Source organism: Channa argus, chromosome 11, assembly GCF_033026475.1.
Source record: "Channa argus isolate prfri chromosome 11, Channa argus male v1.0, whole genome shotgun sequence".
Classification (NCBI taxonomy): Eukaryota; Metazoa; Chordata; class Actinopteri; order Anabantiformes; family Channidae; genus Channa; species Channa argus.
In genome coordinates, this window is record NC_090207.1 from 14,321,193 (window position 1) to 14,340,149 (window position 18,957).

General features: G+C 38.6%; 2 protein-coding genes across 2 annotated transcripts; one reads left to right on the plus strand and one right to left on the minus strand.

Annotated features, from left to right (window-relative positions):
- Window positions 1–28: 28 nt before the first annotated feature.
- On the minus strand, window positions 29–9,319 carry sart3 (spliceosome associated factor 3, U4/U6 recycling protein). The gene is made up of 19 exons (XM_067521232.1): window positions 8,940–9,319; window positions 7,840–7,966; window positions 7,634–7,738; window positions 7,363–7,547; window positions 6,617–6,722; window positions 6,137–6,261; window positions 5,882–6,037; window positions 5,361–5,499; window positions 4,991–5,098; window positions 4,840–4,917; window positions 4,702–4,760; window positions 4,228–4,337; window positions 3,995–4,107; window positions 3,838–3,914; window positions 3,581–3,752; window positions 3,024–3,475; window positions 2,643–2,795; window positions 2,313–2,500; window positions 29–2,215 (listed from the first exon to the last, which is right to left on the minus strand). The coding sequence occupies exons 1-19, from the start codon at window positions 9,222–9,224 to the stop codon at window positions 2,035–2,037; spliced, it is 2,919 nt and encodes a 972-aa protein (XP_067377333.1). The 5' UTR covers window positions 9,225–9,319; the 3' UTR covers window positions 29–2,034.
- A 4,222-nt stretch (window positions 9,320–13,541) lies between these two features.
- On the plus strand, window positions 13,542–15,637 carry iscua (iron-sulfur cluster assembly enzyme a). The gene is made up of 5 exons (XM_067521235.1): window positions 13,542–13,870; window positions 14,040–14,153; window positions 14,927–15,037; window positions 15,138–15,216; window positions 15,475–15,637. Exons 1-5 carry the CDS (start codon window positions 13,772–13,774, stop codon window positions 15,543–15,545), a joined length of 474 nt encoding a protein of 157 aa, XP_067377336.1. The 5' UTR covers window positions 13,542–13,771; the 3' UTR covers window positions 15,546–15,637.
- Window positions 15,638–18,957: the final 3,320 nt, after the last annotated feature.

Sequence of the window (18,957 nt, forward strand, 5' to 3'; positions counted from 1 at the left end):
AGGAACTTTCAGAATCCAAAAGGCTGTGTCAAATAGGATTTTTATAACTTTATTAAACAAGGTTCAGACCAGGGAAATAAAGCACATTACATTTTATCTTTTTCAACAGGACCAAACAACACAATGGTAGGAAACAAAACTAGCAGCAAAATAAGTACTGTGATTGAACAAAGCACTAGCAATTAATTAGTTACTTGTATACCCAATTAAAAACACTGACTATAGAAATTATACAAATTATCAATGCACATATACCACCTTTTAGTATTAGGACATAAAACTGAAGATGACATCTAGAGACCGACCAACATATTCAGATATTTATTTTAGATTAGGCCACTGTGGTGAGAGCAATACCTATAGCTTTTATTCCATCTGTTCAGAAAACTGATTTTATTCATTATAAACTATCATGACCTTTTTGAAATTAGCTTACTAAACATTATATACACTGCTTAATATGCAAACATGACGGTGGTCAGGAGATGTGGTTGAGTCATAACATGGGGAATTAACTGCATAGTTTGTCTCGTGTTGAAGGAGCTGCAGACCAAAAGAATGTGTGCGAATGATGGCAACAGCATACTGAACAGCTGTCACCAAACCGCGGCTTAAACACCCAAATTGAGTGAATTCAATAATATTGAACACGTGAAAAAAATCAGAATCATAAAACCCTAGTTGTAATACTCAGATTTGTGTTCGTTTCGCAGCATTTCACATAAACTTTCATAATATAATGTTTTTTCCCATACCTATGAACTGTTGCTGAGTTGCAAGTAATGAATATTCTCAATAGTTTAAGCAACTTGAAGAAACTGGAAAAATAAACTTTGATTATTTAGAGCCCAAGGTGATGTCATCAAGTGTATTTTTGTCAAAGCAAGCCGTCTAAAACGTAAATTTATAAATTTTATTATATTGTAAGAAAGGGGAAAGCAAATAATTAACTTGTTGTGGGATGCTGCAAACATAATGTTGTAATTAATATAAACAATAATGCAAACTTGATTTAATGTCACTTGACTAATCACTGCAGCAAATTACCTCAAATAAATAGAATGTATCAACATCCTATTTGCGTAAGCACTGTGGCCAATATCTGAATCTCTTTCAGTCCACAGCAAGAGAAAACTAAATTAGCTGAAGTGAGGTGGTGATGGAGTTTTTACCTTGAACAGAACAGGCTGCATTAACAATGACAAAAGTGATCTATGAAAACAATTAAGTGTAAATGCTGTAACCCGATATCAAACATTACTGTGATATAGCATAAGGTCAATCCTTAAACTGTAATAACTAAGGTCATGATAAACACCTAAATACCCTTTTTGAGTACTTCATATTGTTTAATACTAATTATTAAGAGCAAACGGTAATTAAAATGGCAGGGAAAAATTAATTATTTTGATGCAGTTAACAGAATAAAATCCTTGCTTGCATTGTTAGCTGTGTTCTCAGAGATCTAAATATGTTAACAACAAAAGTCCTAGGTTTGCTAAAAACATCTGGAAAATGTCTTTTCATTTATGTAGCACAAGCCTAGTTATTTACAGACAGCAAACTATATTACAGCACATTTGTCAAACATTTTCATATCCCCTTTAAAACAACATTAACAAGTTTGGCCGCTATGAATACTAAAAAAAAAAAAAAAAAAACCCCATGTGCTTCTGTCAGACCGCTTTCACATTACACTACAAAAGAAGACTCCTTGCAACATGAGGCTTACAATTTTAGATACATTATATTTACACACAAATATGATACACTTGTTTTTATAAAATAGCCTGCCAGCCACCTTCAAACACATCAAACAAAAACGATCCCTCACACTGGTGAAACGGGTTCATGATGTAGCGCAGGAGCTTGGCAATTAAGGCAATCTCGCAGAACGGAGGATGAGAACAAGACGGAGATTAAAGGGAAGTCAGGTAACCAATTACAAAAAAAATAATTTTCACCACCACTAATTTGTAAGGACACAAGATGGCTTTCAGTGTGAAGGCAGTTGTATTTCTCACGCTTGTCTTCTCACTTATTGAGAAGCATCTTAGCAAAGTCAGAATTTGACAAAGGTCTTGTCTCTTCAGTGGCGCTCTCTGTCGCTGGTACTTGCTCAGCTACAGTCCCATTCTCCACTTTGCTTACAAGTGCACTTTGTCTGTGCAGGGAACGAGGGAGTAACGACAACTGGGTTCGTCCTTTTCCTCTCCTGAAAAAATAAAAAACATCTTAGTTTCTGTACAGTTACAAATCTAAGGATGGGGGAGTCTCAGAACATTTGAGTAAAATTGCATCTGTAAACTTACGATCCATAGACCTGCCGAGGCATTAAGTCTGTTGAGGGCCTACTGGAAGCAGGTCTATCCATCATGTTCCTGCTAGGAGGGTTACTAATAGCAACAGAGATTTTGTTGCCCTCTATTTCCATGCCATCCAATTTCAGAACTGCCTGAGATGCCTGGGATTCATCTGAAAACTCAACATAGGCCAGACCCTGAGGAGAAACCAGCAGGAGAGGGTCAATATTTTTACAACAGTTTATATACACCTACGTTGCTTTTCAAAGGTGTGAACCATTAGCTTAATCAAGAACACCATTATTAGAAAAATATCTGAACAGTATCCATATGCCTCACCTTGGGTTTTCCTGAGCGATAAGTGACCATACGAACATCTTTGATGGTGCCATGACCTTTGCAGATTTCTTCCAGTTGCTCTTTAGTGCATGTGAACGGCAGTCCAGAAATGAAGATTTTGTGTTTCTCCATGGATGTGTTGTATTTAAACACCTACAAAGACATTAATGTGAAGATGTCATTTGTATTGCACATTTTAAGATTTCAAGACCTTTAAGCACATTTTAACAGTATAAGTAAACTAATTCAAGTCAAAAGCAAGAAAAAATACAAACACAATGTCAAGATTATATTTTAGTCTTTGTAATGCATATTTTGAGAAAACTATTAAGAAAACTTCTTTACAATCTAAAATCTATCTACAATCTGTTTATATTTTACCTTAAAGTCAGGGTTTCTGTTTTTATCCACACAAGGTGATACAAACATGGGCCTGCCCTCTAGCTCCTGTCTGTCCAGCTTCAGGGCTTCAGGAACTGACACAGAGGTTTCAAACTGTACATAGCAGTAGCCTTTGAAGTTCCCTTTGTTGCTGAACACTGGGCGAATGTGCTTGATAGGACCGCAGGTCTCAAACACTGTCCTAAGCTTTGACTCTGGCTGCTCCAGGGTGTATGCCAGGTTGCTGATGAACACGCTGCTCTCATCATTTCGTAGCTCGGGTTTGCCATCATTCTGCCTCTGGGCAGGTGCTGCCCCTCCTTGTTGGACTGTCTTAGTGCCAAGTGGAGCATGTTTATAGCCAGGGGGAGCATTTCTTACAAAAAGTCCTGTCTCTGTCTCCATGTACTCTTCTGTGTTTTGGTCACCATTTCCTCTTTGTCTTTTAGGGGCTTTGGAAGAAAAATTATAAAACATATAATTATTAATGACACAGTTAGCTAGTTTAAAAATAAACAGTGCTATATTATTATGTCAAACTACACAGTCTATCTTACCTGAATCCTGATTCCACTCATTCCTATAATCATCCTGCTCTGCTTTCCTCTTCTCTCCGGCTACATTTCCCTTCTGAACCTTTTTCTGAACCTTTTTGTCCACCTTGGCCTTCCGCCTCTGCTCAGCTCTCTCCTCCTCTTGGCGAGCCAGGTTGGCTTCTTTCTCAGCCGCCTAACAGATGGGCAGAACATGACAACATTAGCCAAATGCAGCTAAATGATCCTCTCCACAGTACATTGCGGATATGTGGTCCTACCTTTGCTCTTTGTTCATTAACCCTGTTTAGCCTGGTCTCTGTCTTCTGTACTGCTATATCCCATTCCTCCAAAGTACCTGCGAGTACACATACTGTCATTTTTAAACATCTTCTTTATTTTACTGTATGGTAATGTTGAATTTATAGCACGACTCACCTTCCACCCTCTCAAAGGTGAGCAGGACTTCACACACATGCTCAGGGTAGTCTGAGGTGCACTGAACTGCTCTGTGGAGAGCTTTCCGACAATGAACAGGGTCTCCATAAGACCTATGAATTAATTACATTGTGACAACACACACAAACACACACACACAGAAGTGTTAGGTAAAACAAGCATCAGCCTGACACACGAAAAAAGCTTTGTTGCCAAGATATTTACTGACAGACCTTTCAAGATTATAATACTCTAGCCACATGTTAGCATATTTGGCATTCCCTTTGGTCATGATACTGTCCCAGAGTTCTCTTGCTTTTTGCATGTTCTTGCAGTGGAGAGCCTGGCAAGGAAAAGAAAGAAATTTTGTTTTTTGGCCACAGTAAGATAAAGGACTTTTAAACACATACATTTGTATTACATATAAAAAATATGCTGCAACATGCAACACTTCTGGGATTGATCCTTTAGGTTTTCAACCTGTATCTCAACAAGTAAGAGGTACCATCAAGCCTTTACCCAGTTTAGGCTCTATTGATTTTGTTATACAACTCCTTAGTTGGGTCAGTCGTTACATAACAACAAATTACTCTAAAATAAAAAAAAGCCTTGATTATGATGCATTGTTAAATGTGCTTTACTTGCCATGATTTAAAACTATAGAACAAACTCTTAAAAAAAAAGATTGTCATAGTAACAATGCTTACTTCTATCTTTGCCCAGATCTGCATTATCATACAAGAAGGATCTCCACTTTCACCAAACCCTACAGAGCAACAACACCATAAATTATATTTAAATCAAAACAAGAAGACCACAAATACAATGCAGTGAAATTAACTTACTTTCTTCAACATCTTGTTTCATGTAGTCTAGAGATCGGGAGAAAGCTGCCCGTAACTCCTCTAACTCTTTACTTGATTCTGCCAAATACAAAATAACTGCATCAATATTGGTCTTTTTTTTAAACTGAGAGAAAAAGAAAACTGATCTCACCTTTGCTGAAATCGACTCGTCTCCTCAGGTAGTCGAGTTTTGCCTGCCAAATTTCCACATAATCCGTAGCTTGAATGAAACCTGCATTCAGCGCTTTCTCAAAAATATCTGTATGCAGTAAAAGGGAATAACATGAAAATACAAAATAAGAGCCAACATACCAATAACAAGATGTAGGACATTTTCCCTTAAAAGCACTGGTTTTTGAATAACATTTCTCATTTTCTGCACTTTTCACATCCAACTCTGACATGATCTATGGATCGCATACAGAAATGTTTATTACAAATACTTAATAATATTAAATATGTATGCTCAAATATTATAAAACAGTAATTGAGTCATCATCTCAGGAGCCCCTCACTGGTACCTGAGACAGTCTGATGATCAGCTCCATGTCGCTCTAAAGCAAGCAGGTAGCTCTTCCACAGGCCCATAGTCCAGGGGCAGTTCCTGACAGCACGTTCATGAGTGGACAGAACCAGATCTTTAATCTTCAGCTGACGATCCTGTACAGCCCAGAGAAAACAAAAAACAAAATGGTTATAATAACCTTAAACGAGCTGATAGATTTTTTTTTTTACTAATGATGTAAATATTTAATCAGGCTTCTTTAAAGTTTACATACAGATAAAACATAACAAAATTAGGAAATTACAAAAGGTCTTAACTATTTTTCGTCATGAATTTATGTAAACTAGATGTGCTAACATTCAAAAACAGTGATATCAGTCAGATAAATTAATAGATGTAATTGATTCTATATAAGCCCAGCACAACATTTTGATCACAGTTGTTTAGTCCTAGTAGATGAGGGAGTTGGAAAGTTTCAGGCGCTGAATATGACCAATCAACTGGGACCTCTAAAAAGTTAGCAACATCAATACTCACAAGATATATGGTGTATTTTGTCCACATGTCTGGTACCAGGCAGTTCTCTGCAAGTGCTCGCTCAAAGGTAATCTGGATCCGCGCTGGGTCTCCCTCCTTTAGCTCAAAGTCAATGTAGGCCTGATACTCTGCCAGCTTGGGAGGTTCTGCTACTAGCTGCAGCAACAAAACACCATGCAGATGTTATGTATCACATGCTTCAGCCAAAAGATGTCAAGACTTCAAAATTTTCAATGAACAATATTGTCCAGTTACCAGTGACTCTTCAAAAGATTTGCACTTTTCCATCTGTTGCAAAGCCTTTTTGTACTGATTTGAGACCGTCTCAGGCACCCCATGTTCAGACCACTCCTCATACTCTGCATAGGTGGCTTCCATCTCTGCAAATCAGCAGAATACAATTATCTATATTGCCACAATATTTTGCTGTTATCATGGACCAATTAAAATATACATATTCAGTGACATTGAGGAGTATACATTTTAAGTGGTTCTAAATGTGCAGATGTTTTAATGTATACTGTCTAATCTCTCTCCCATACTACATAGTGAACAATTGGGAACAGGGTGGAGGTTTCAAACACTGCAGAAATACCACTAACTATTCAACAAAACAGCATCTTCTAAATGGGGTAATTCACAGCTTTTTCGGGTCAGCCATGACATACGTCCTCACAACAGAAATCCTGCCCATTTTACAGCAACCCATCTGGACACAAGAGGCATCATGCTTACCCATTAAAGGAATGGCCAGCTGTCGGCGAAACAGTGTATGGATTCTCTCAAGCTGAGTGTTCAGCAGCTCCTGCTCCTCGCGGCTGGGAATCCTGCCAGGAGGAGGCTGAGAGGAAAGGCAGCAGAGAAAATGGTGTCAAACTTGAGAAAAGGCTCATTTAGTCCAGCAGCAAAACATTGCTTTTAACATTCTAACATTAGTATTTGTATTTTTTCTGAGATATGCAAATTATTCAAAGGTAGGCTTTGATATATTTTTAACCAAACAGAGACAAGTTGATACAGAAGCAAATGTAATACAGTTAACTACTACAGTAAAATGCTGAAAGGGAGAGATGAGTGTGTGATTATCAAGCTTGTTTCACTCCAGTAAGATACACTGTAGTTTTGATACACTGTATCTGAGGTTGTATCGAATTAAGGAAACAAAGTAATGAATTGCAAAGTTTCAAACATCAATGATACTTCAAAAGAATGTTTTTGAATAAGAGCAATTACAACATTTTGGAGCTAAAATAGAATACAGGCACATTAGCAGAAGAGAAGAATCATCACATGTATGGTTGCCTAGATGTTATAAAAGTGTCATGAAAGTAATAGCGGAATTTCATTCTTTTTCTTCTCCAAACACATCCCAAATGCTTCCAGCACAAACAGAAAAAAACCCTTAAAGCTTTACAAGGCTTTATCATCCCTTCCAAGAACAACAAGTGTTATAACAAAATCAAAGAGAGTAAGACACAAACCTGTATTGTGGACAAAATGGCGTTCTCAAATTCTCTATACGCCTCCCACACAGTCTGTCCTTTTGTCATGTGAAGCCCCACAGCTGTCACAGCTCTCTCGAAGATGGATCTCACCTTGTCTATCCCACCTGGCGATCCCATGCCACCAATTGAATACTGAGCATATTCAAGCCAGATATCTGGGCCTGGGTATAAAAACATGTTAATGTTAATATCATGTAATACCTGCATGCCATTTCAAAGGTAATAATAATGGACGTGATGCACTCACAAATATAGTCTTTTGTAGCTCTCTCAAAAAGTTCATATACTTTCTCCCGGTTTGGTTCCTCTTCAGTCAGGCGGATCTCATCATTTAGCCAATCTAACCAGATCTCTGAACAAATGAACAACATGTGGTATCAATTGCATATAAAATGCACAACTGCTGTCCACAGATATTTTTGTTTCAGAAACCATTGATAGACATAAACCAACCTTCTGTGAGAGGAAAAAGTTCACTCATCTTCTGTCTTGCTTTGCGCAGGCGGAAAAGTTCTCCCTCCTGTTTAAGTAGTTTGATGAGGTCCACATGGCAGTTGTAGTCAAAAGCATTGATTGACAGCTGTAAAATCACGTAAAGAGAAAAGAAGGATAAGTCAGTGAACAATAGGATATATGCTGATTGGCTTGTGCTTCCACCGTATTTACCTAACACTGATTTATTGACTCAGGAAGAAAAAAAATACAGAATTAGAAATTATTTGAATGTACCATCATGTTATTAACAAAGATAACTTTAAACCACCGACCCTCAAGCAGCTATACCTTCAACGTTATCAAAACTGTCTCAGCACTACAATTTTGTCTGTTAAAGACGTAATGGAAATAACGTTATATAAATATAGAAGAATAACTAAATGTATTCCGTGTAACCTGTTAGCTAAGTCTAAAACATATAACGCTATAAATCTGAGGACCAATCTGCAACTATTTTAATAGTGATTTCTTCAGCCCAAATAAAAGATGCCAATTTTATAATTAATTAAAATCAAAATTAGGAAATTAATTAGGATATTTGACGGACATCAGCTTGAGCTACAGAAAATGTTGCAGTTACTTTATAAAGCTTCTTTCCTACTTGCTGTTATTGTACTGATACGGATTTAACGCCTTGCACGGGAGACCCATTAAAGTTAGGACAGTATGTACTTTCTTGTACTTTGTATTTATTTGTGCACCCTTCTTAATTACAGGGGAAGCTGCAGTTTCACAGTGGATTCAGTCTAAAAGCGCCTGTGACACTGGAGTCACCATTCGTTCGCATCATCATTTAGCAGAGCAGCCGTGAATGACGTACCATACGCGCCAATTACTAGCTAGAAAACGTTAACTGTTGTGGATAACTGCAGCTAGCAAAACTGAAAATATAATACTGTATTAGGTCCATTTTCTGTTTTTCATACCAAAGCAGAAGAGAGTTGCTTCGGGTTTTAAGCCTAGTGACTTCTTGCAGCGGACTGTGTTTACCACCCATTCATTCTCATTAGCTCGTCGGCTAACGTTAAGCTTGACTTGCTTGTTGGCGAACTACTTACCTGCTCCTCCAAACGCTGGATTTCGGCTTCATTTTCTTTCTCATCTTCCGACGAATCCTCCTCTTCTTCGTCTGAATTTTCTACTCCCATGCCCACCTCCTCCTCTTCGTCCGATTCCATCTCTCTCTCCTCTGTCCCTGCATCGTCCTCTTCCATGTCTTGCAACTGCGTTTGCTCTGCGTTGCTTGACGCTGCCATGTTGGAAAGGCTGTCTGCCTGGTAACAACCTAACGAGCCAGCCGTATCGTGAGAGGTGGAGCTTGTACTCAACTCACTGTGGAGCATCTACAGTGCAACGACTACTTTCTGCCACTACGTAGCGCTCCTTCCTCATTAAAACCCTCAGCGAAACTTCCTTCGTCGCTTGTTTGTCAACAGAAAGTGTTCGTCCAAGTTCGTGTCCACTCGTTAGTGTCCGGTGATTCAAATCTACCCGTGACCACGTTAGCTGGTGACAGACTTCCGAATTCGTGGGTGGTTGCTTGTAGTCACGGCAGCTGTTGAAACCAGGAAGCCAACATATTAGGCATCCTCGTCCATGCTAGTTTGTCTGTTTTTCATTCTTCTTTTCCTTTCGTATGTTCCCTTTCAGGGGTCACCACAGCGAATCATGTGCCTCCATTTAACCCTGCCCTCCGCATCCTCTTCTCTCACACCAACTAACTTCATGTCCTCTCTCACTACATCCATAAATCTCCTCTTTGGTCTTCCTCTAGACCTCCTGCCTGACAGCTCTAACCTCAGCATCCTTCTACCCATATATTCACAATATCTCCTTTGAACATGTGCAAACCACCTTAATCTGGCCTCTCTGACTTTATCTCCAAAACATCTAACATGAGCTGTCCCTCTGATGTATTGAATCCTGATCTTATCCATCCTCGTCACTCCAAAAGAGAACCTCATAAACTCTCTAGCTCTGTGTCCTCCCTTTTCTTCTGTGCCACTTTCTCTAAGACATACAACTTTTCTGCTCTACCACCATCTTGAACACCTTTCCTTTTATTCTTGCTGATACTCTTTTATACATACTTCTCTGCCACTCCAGACTTCCTCATACAATACCACAGCTCCTCTCTCTCCCTGTGATAAGCTTTCTCTAAATCTACGAGGACACAATGCAGCTCCCTTTGTACTTTTCCATCAGCATCCTCAAGGGGGATTTTCTTATAGGGAATCCTACAAGAAAAACAAAATTTAAGCTAAGCACAGTTGCTTATACAGTAGGTCACTTATTTTTTATAGTTACAAGGACTACAATTTATATTTTTTTCTTGTTTCATTTAACTTCCATGTTTTCTTTGAGATCACTCATTGAATTGAACTCGTTAAATGTGAGGGGACTAAAAGATAACTTGAAAAGAAAAAGCCATATTCCTGTTTTGTAAAGAAGAAAGGGCTTCATGCATACTCCTACAAGAAACGCACTCATGTAAAGGTGAGACCGCCACCTGGTTTTTCTGGCAAAACCAATTGGGGGAAAAAATATTTTTAGCCATGGCTCAAACAGATTAGGAGGTGTTGCGATTTGTTTCAACATTTTTGGTGGGACAATTGTTACATTCTAAAGTGATAATCTTGGTCATATTTTGATAGCAGTTCTTAATATAGAGTGTGATTTTTTAATCTTAGCAAATATTTATGGGTCTAACAATGAGAATAATAACAAGATACTTCTTAAAAAGATCACTGACCGTGTCAATGAGCTTAAAGCTAAATACACAAGTGATGCCATAATTTTAGGTGGAGATTTTAATTTACCCCTAATGTATGGTCTAACAGATATCCTTTCAGATTGTCCCAACATGAATGGAATGCTGAATTTGTTAAATTTAGTAATGCACTCTCTCATACATGTCGGGAGGGAATCCCATCCTAACAACCAGTTTTCTTTGGTTAAACCAAACGGTAACCAAATGTCTAGAATAGACCTCTGGCTTATAACTGCACCCCGGCTTTTGTTGTGTTTCTGATGTAAATATATCAGCTGCCCCTTTCTCAGACCATTGTATAATATAATTATGTCTCTGACCTCTCAATATTATGAGAAAGTCAAACAAATTTTAGAAACTAAAATCTGACCTTCAGTACCATAAAGTTTTGTGAAACAGTAATATTTTATTACATTCTAAAAGACGATAATATGTCCAACTTTGGAAACAAGTGGGAGTATTTAAAATTTAATGTTAGAGAATTCTCAATAACTTTACATCATAAAGTCTATAAAGATTTATAGGGAAAAGTCAACAAATCCCTCTTGAGCAAGCCCTAGGCCACAGTGGAAGAACTCACTTTAGCGGAAGAAACCCCCAGCAAAACCAGGCTCAGGGTAGGCGGCCATCTGCCTTGATCGGACTGGGAGCTGGTTCCACAGGACAAGACCTTGATAGCTAAAGGCTCTGCCTCCCATTCTACCATTAGAAATTCTGGGAACCACAAGTAGGGCTGCATTCTGAGATTGAAGTGTTCTGTTGGGATGATATGGTGCTATGAGGTATTTAAATATGATGGAGCTCGACTGTTTCCTCGCAGTAGTACTGAGGGCCAGAGTTACGCCATCTAGAGAAATTATATGGTTTGACAGCATATTTCTGAGATTTTCAGGCCAAAATACTATGACTTCAGTACTATGACCTCAGTTTAGTTTGAGTTTAGAAGTAGGAAATTGTAGGACATCCAGACCTTTATGCCTGGTAGGCATGCTTGAAGTTTGATTAATAGATTTTTTTCATCCATAGTTCCATAGCTTGATATAGCTGGGTATCATCAGCATAGCAATGGAAATTTATGGGGTGTTTTCTAATAATATTGCCTAAAGGAGACATATATAAAGTAAAAGTTATTGGTCCTAACACAGAGCCGTATGGAACTCCATAACTAACTTTTGTGTGCATGGAAGATTCATCGTTAACATAAAAACATTGGAATCTATCAGATGTATAAGATTTAAACAACCTAGTGCAGTCCCTTTAATCCCAATTACATCTCCCAGTCTCCGTAATGAATTTGTTGTGATCAATGATGTTGAATGCATCACTAAGATCTAACAGAACAGGTATAGAGATTAGTTCATTATCTGAAGCCAAGAGAAAATCATTAGTGAAGTCTGTAATTGACTAAAAGAGCTGGGTTTTTTAAGTTGTGGTTTGATTACAGCTACCTTATAGGCCTGTGGGACATAGCCTGTTTCTAGATATAGATTGAATATATCTAATACAAATGTGCTGAAAAGAAACCAGGGGTTGTTCTTATTGTCCTCTATTAGTGATGAATAATATTCTGTTCTAGTATTACGGAAGGCTTTTTTGTACATTTTGAAACAATTTTTCCAGTCTAAATGGGATTCTTCTTCTGCTTTACGTTGTGAACTATACCATAGACCTCTTCTGATTTACTGCCTTGTTTTTCAGAAAGGCAACAGTATCGAGCATTGTACGTAGTGAGGCTGCGGAATTATCAACAAGATAATCAACATGTAAATATAGCATTTTCAATTAAGCACCTACTGTAGTGGACTTTTTCTCTAAATACTGTGTAGTCCGACTATTACCAACTATAAAACAAGACCTAACCACCCGCTTACCAAAACCTGGCAAAGAGAAACGCTTCTTAGACAATCTCAGACCAATCACTCGCCAAAATGTAGATGATAAAATTCTTGTACAGGCATTATCGAAAAGATCGAATCCGAACATTGGTAAAACTATTTCTAAATCTCAATCTGGGTTTCTAAAAAGAAAGACCCATTCGAAATAATATCAGACTAGTTGTAGATCTTTTAGACTATGAATATTTAATCAAGGTTTATTATGAACACTGAAAGCATATGGTTCAAGTTTTCGTCATCCTGTAAGAAGAAAGTACCTCTTACTTGAATACTCTAAAACCGATAGATTAGAACCAAATATTTAGCTTTTCACATTCCCTGAAAAGCTAAAGAAGTACATTTTTAGATAATTAACAACATATATTCAAGTAAAAAATGTATTCATCATAAGTTTAATGTTAACTGCAATATTTGCAATTTCTGCATGACTGATGTTATAACATTAGAACAATTCTTCTATAGCTGTAGATTCTTATTATCCTTTTGGAACAATCTGGCTGAAGTAAAAAAATGTTTCACCTCTCCAATATAGCAACATTACCATTGGAATCGGGAACATGCAAGACAAAAAAAGTTGAGTTCGTTGGTAATTATTGCACTATAATATCTATAAAAATATTTTTACACAAATGTCAGTTTTTAAATTCTCCACCTGTTTTTGAAACCTTTAAAAATTAACTGCCTATCTTCACAAATTCCCTAAGCCACGTCAACAACAACTCACAGAAACTGCTTAATTTCCTTAAACTGTATTACTAGTAAACCACTCTTACAATACTGTTTATTTATTTAATTAGATATTTCTTTGCTTATTTACATGTCATTTTCTTAATGTTGTTTTTGTGTTTATTTTAAATATAATTATTATTTCTGTACATATAAAAGAAGCAGTCACGTTCCCAGTGATGTTGTTGAAAAGTACTTGTTCTTCCTTGAAAGGTCTGTTTGTCCTGACGATTTCAACAAAGAGAAACGAAATCGTGCATGTCGGGGGCTCCTCAAGCCTCCGCGACATACGGTTACCCACAATTCCCTTCTCTACGTAAGACCGCGTCGATTTTTATGCGTATCACCGAAGAAAAATAAATCCGTCTTTAATGTGTTGTCTTCCTAGTTTCAACAGCTGCCGTAACTACGAGCAACGACCGACGCATTCGGAAGTCGGTCACCAGCTAACGTGTTCACGGTTATATTTGAAACACCGGTTATGTCTTGGTAACTGAACATGGCGATCGCCTCCCTACGAAAGTCTGCGACCTGGCTGTTGTTCAGCAGAAGGTTGCTCAGTCCAGAGCTTAATGCTCTGTGTTCATATCACAAAAAGGTAACTGAAGTACAACGTTTTTATTATTTCACTAGTGCTCTGTGTGTGCTGTATGTTAATTTGTCGGAAGGTGTAACCAACTTTGCTGGCAGCGCCCTCTCTTTTAACTTATGTCCTAAAACAACACAGCTGTAATATATTGTTTTCTGTATTTGTTACTTTCCTGGAGGTGTTGGACCACTATCAAAACCCAAGAAATGTTGGCTCCCTGGATAAAAACGCAAAGAATGTGGGGACAGGCTTGGTGGGTGCACCAGCCTGTGGAGATGTAATGAAACTTCAAGTAAGTTTTAAGTGAAGAGCGGGGGTTACAACCCTTCCTGTCCCGGTAAAGCGTATGACAGGTGTATGACGCCTGACCGGTCTCCAGTGTCATACTGTCACTTTACCGGGACAGGAAGAGACTGAAAAAACTGGTAAGGATGTCCAGCTCTGTCCTGGGCTGCCCGCTGGTGTTAGGTGATTTGAGGAAGTCAGCCAAGCTGACATCCATTATGGACAATATCTTTCTCTGTGCAGCTGCTTTACCCTCAGTGTAGGAAGGAGCGTCTTTCATTCCCACCGCTGTAACTCAACAGTTCAGCTTAATAACTCAGCTCAGTTGGTAAGGCAGTCGTCTACTGACCACAGGGACAGTGGTTCAATTCCCGGTCTCTCCTGGCTAGGGCTTGAAGTGTCCTTAGGCAAGACACAGTACCCCAGGTTGCCCCCAGTGGGTCAGGTGAGCGGTTTGCATGAAAGGCACCTCCATCAATGGATGAATGAGAGGCAACATTGTAAAGCACTTAAAATAAAAGTTCTATTTCTGGTCATGTTTAAATTACTGCAAATTCTCTTGGCTGTGTGTTTGGTTTGTTTATTTATAAATGCTGTGTATTCCTCTTTACAATTTTTGTACTTAATAAAACTGAAAACACACTTTACACCATTTATGTGAACTGCCTAACAAGTGAATTTCCCTGCTGTGGGATCAATAAAGTTTGATCTTATCTTATTTTTACTGTAATGACCTTTGCATCACTGCAGTATTACTGTGTGACCTAGTTTTGTTTTCAGATCCAGGTGGATGAAAATGGCAAGATTGTGAATGCAAAATTCAAGACATTTGGCTGTGGATCAGCTATTGCCTCCAGCTCTCTAGCAACAGAGTGGGTGAAGGGGAAGTCGGTAAGTTAGTACAACACTAGTGAAAAGGAAAAGCTTCATAGGCTTTTGTGTTTGTTTGTGTATTTGTTGGCCATCCGGTTAATGTCATTTCCCCCTGCAGGTTGATGAAGCTATGAAGATCAAGAACGCAGATATTGCTAAAGAACTATGCCTTCCTCCAGTCAAACTTCATTGCTCCAGTAAGCACAAGATCAAAACTAAAATTAAAGAACTTCAGTTTTCTGTTGCCCAATATGTTGCCTATTAAAGCATCTGTATACAGTTATTACCAGGGTAGCTATTATTTTATCATCTCCAGTGTTGCAGATCACTTAGCTCTTTAATAGCAAGTCCACAAATGAATCAGAAAAAATTGAAATACTTTAATTGTTTTTAGCTTTGGTTGCAGCTACACCGTTTCACACATTATCTCTACAACCACACATCTTCTCTTTCAGTGCTCGCAGAAGATGCCATAAAAGCAGCGCTGTCAGACTACAGGCTGAAACAACAGGACAAGAAGGAGTAACATTTCACAGCCAGCAGCTAATATGATGTTATAACTGTTCATTAGGTGGTATTGTAGGAGCCATGTAATATTTACAATAAATTCGGATTTTATTTTGGTGTTCTCTATTATTTTGTCATCAAATGTTACATGGATAAATTCGTTTCATGGGAAGGAAGGACAAAGAGCTAATTTGGCTTCATATACATTATACCTGTTGGTAGGAGAGAGGGTGAGTGGGTTGCTATATTTTTTTTTGTTGACCGCTGTCCTAATGTGTCTTTTGATCTTTATAGATTTAGTTTATCACTTTGATAACAAACAAAACAGATGAGATCAAATTGAACTTTGATTAAATATTACAAACCTACATTCAATCTCAGTTGATCTCTTTTTGTTCAGCTCATCAGACAAACACAGCCATCATCAGCCTCTGAGTGAATTTCGGCTTGTTTTATTTGAAGTTGCTACAGGTTTCTCACTGATATCTCAGTACTAACTTATGTATAACAGCAGTGTAGGACTGTATGGACAATGAGTTGCTGTAACATTACAACAGGGCCTGCAGCATTTGAGAGTTTTGTACACTTTTCAAAAGCTCCTGGATTTTCTTATTGGTCAAGGTCTTTATTTGCTTTTTTCATGAGATGAGAAGAAATGTTGAATATTGATGCCAATTTTGGAGTTGCAAGTTTAAGGCCAATATGTGAAGATAATTCCGCTCCATATTTTTAATCTGTGAATCTCAAAGGAGTTTGTTCTCTGCTGTTCCATTTTTACATCAAACAAAAACAAGATACATGATTAATCACACAGAAAAGGTCTGTCTTTATTTGGGGGGGGGGGGGGGGGGGGGGCACTTAAAGTTCATTTTTGGCTTGATTGTATAAAATTACAGATCTTTTACAGGGGACTCAGTATGAAAATGCAGTTACGAACATACAAAATGTACTATTGTACTAGATTGTTTGCCTTTTGTGAATTTGTGTTAAAAACACTTCTTAGTATGTTTGGGCTAATATCATCCACCTGATCCTGCATCAAGCGGAGCTACTCTCTGTTGATGCAGAAGTACTTTTTTCAGAACAAGTAGCACTACCAGCAATAGGAGAACTACTAATACACACAATACAGCTAACAAACAAATTACCACTGCAGAGGTTTGCTGTGTTAATGGTTGGGGATGAGGAGTGGAGGGGGCTTCTCTCTTTGTGGGAAACAAAGATTGTGTCTCTACGGCAGACATTGCACTACTCTGAGGTTTCTGGCCTGTGGTGCTGTCTTGGCATTTCTGTTCCCGATTTAGAATAAAAGCAGTAGTTTTTAAATAGTGTTGACTCACATACTGTGTTTTATCAAAGGATAAACAATCATCATACGTTAGTGTCCCTAAAGTGTAGTGTTCAAATAATATTCTACTTTTGGGAACGTCTTTAAAGCGGAGTCCAACAGTTGTTTCTATTGACATTTGCTCTGCTAAAGCTTCCATATCCTTTGTGTTTTCTAATGAGCCACGTTCTTTTGGCTTCACTGTCAGTTTCTCCAGTTTCCTCTCCAGTGCAGAGCTGAGATCCAGTTGGCGAGTCTTCTCATTTGGCTTCAGGACACGAGGACAAATAGCCATCACAGAGAGGTTCAGAAGGAGACGGTGAGCGAGATGGATAGGTTCTGTGCACACCAGGTCTGTGGCCATCTTCAGTCTCGCACTCAGCAGCCAGCGGTAAAGATACAAAATGTCACACTCACACACCCACAGGTTGTTGGTGAGGTCCACAGATTTGAGATTTGGCAGGCTGTCAAAGGCGCTCTCTGGGACTGAGCGCAGGCAGTTGCTGTTGATCTTCAGGACCTGCAGGCTGACCAGGTTGGACAGGGAGGGCAGGTCTAGGACAGAGATGCAGTTGGCTGAGAGGTCCAAATGGGTGAGTGATGAAGGGAGATTGAGAGGTAAGCTTGTAAGTTTGTTCCCCTTCAAGATCAGGACCTGCAACTTGTTGAGACCCTTAAGTGCCCCTGGTTGGATGGCACGGATGCGGTTGTCCTCCAGATCTAGACGAGTTAAATTCCCCAGGTGTCTCACGGCACCTGTGGTGATATAAGTAATACGGTTTTCTTGCAGCAGTAGAGACTCCAGGCTAGGAGGAAGGCCACGAGGGAAGCGGGCCAGCAAGTTATGACTAAGGCTGAGCTCCTGCAGACCAAAGAAGGGCTGTAGCAGGTGGTCCACATTACACAACTGGTTTCTGGCCACAGACAGAGCCGAAGTGCTGAGAGGGACAGAGCGGGGGAGTGACTTGAGACCCAGGGACTCACACAAAACCAGAATTCCCGTGTGAAGGCAACAGCAGCCAGGAGGACAGGTGAGGCACCCAAGAGGACATATACAGAGAACCAGTAGGACACCACTGCTCCAAAGCATGACTCACTGTGAGGAGTGAGACAACCACCTGGTGTCAGTAAATAATCTGATATTTCACTTACTTTTGCTATATGGCAACCTTTGTAAAGGTTACAATGAATGGCTTCATTAATAGTTCCACAAGTCATTATCTGTAGCCTTAATGAATTATTTAATGTTCTTTTCACGTTTATACTTAATTAAAAATTGCTTATTTGAGCTGTTGGTAAACCAGTCATGAAAAACTGGTGATTTATGAATATGATTTGTTGCTGCTATTATTTAAACACAGTTTTACACAAGTTTAAATTTACAAAGCTGAGTGAATGGCTTGCAATACAAAAAAAAACTTATTTACTAATAACTCTAACTGACAATATGTGGTGCAATAGTAGTTTTCCCACAACCTGATAACCAAAAAGTTGCTTTTATGAAGGAACAATTTACTAAATAAATTTATTCATATTTTATAAAGCCATTAAAAAGGACCTTTTATCTCCATATAAATGCTAATCTATTAGAAAGTCGTAATAAAAATAAATTAATAAAAAAGGCCTGCACACACTTACCATTTTTCCTTTCCTGTATTATCTGCTCCTCTGAGGGGTGGTGTGTTTCCCAACAGTCCTTAAATGGTTAACTGTCTAAAGATAACCACTGTTGCCATCAAGAATTCCAGGCTGACGCTCATCAAAGTTTAACAACAAGCCTTAAGGTGCTGTATTACATTTTCTGGATCCTCTTCACCATTCATCAAATTGGTTGAGAGGTTGTTACTATTGTTTGTCAGTGGAAAACATGAAGAGGATCAAAGTACAGAAAACAAGAAGTTTGTCAAGAGCTACTGTAAAATGACCAAAGGCAAATAAAAAATAATGCACGTGTAAATGTTCCTAATTACAGGTTGAGGTTCTTTAAACGCAGCAAATATTGTGAATGTGACCTGTGTGAGAATCTGTTTCTGGGTGGTTCTGTGTCCTCCATGTCACCTGATGGGAAGAGTGAAAGTTAACGGGTAATGTTTTCTCAAATTAT

What these genes read in the sequence shown, in the direction of transcription:
- iscua (XM_067521235.1), top strand. Translation starts at nt 13,772, where the DNA reads ATGGCGATCGCCTCCCTACGAAAGTCTGCGACCTGGCTGTTGTTCAGC. An exon ending in GAGATGTAATGAAACTTCAA is followed by an intron (nt 14,154 to 14,926) that starts GTAAGTTTTAAG and finishes TTTTGTTTTCAG; the next exon opens with ATCCAGGTGGATGAAAATGG. An exon ending in AGTGGGTGAAGGGGAAGTCG is followed by an intron (nt 15,038 to 15,137) that starts GTAAGTTAGTAC and finishes TTCCCCCTGCAG; the next exon opens with GTTGATGAAGCTATGAAGAT.
- sart3 (XM_067521232.1), bottom strand. Translation starts at nt 9,224, where the DNA reads ATGCTCCACAGTGAGTTGAGTACAAGCTCCACCTCTCACGATACGGCT. An exon ending in CCATTTTGTCCACAATACAG is followed by an intron (nt 6,723 to 7,362) that starts GTTTGTGTCTTA and finishes CTTTCCTCTCAG; the next exon opens with CCTCCTCCTGGCAGGATTCC. An exon ending in ATCGCTCAGGAAAACCCAAG is followed by an intron (nt 2,501 to 2,642) that starts GTGAGGCATATG and finishes GTTTCTCCTCAG; the next exon opens with GGTCTGGCCTATGTTGAGTT.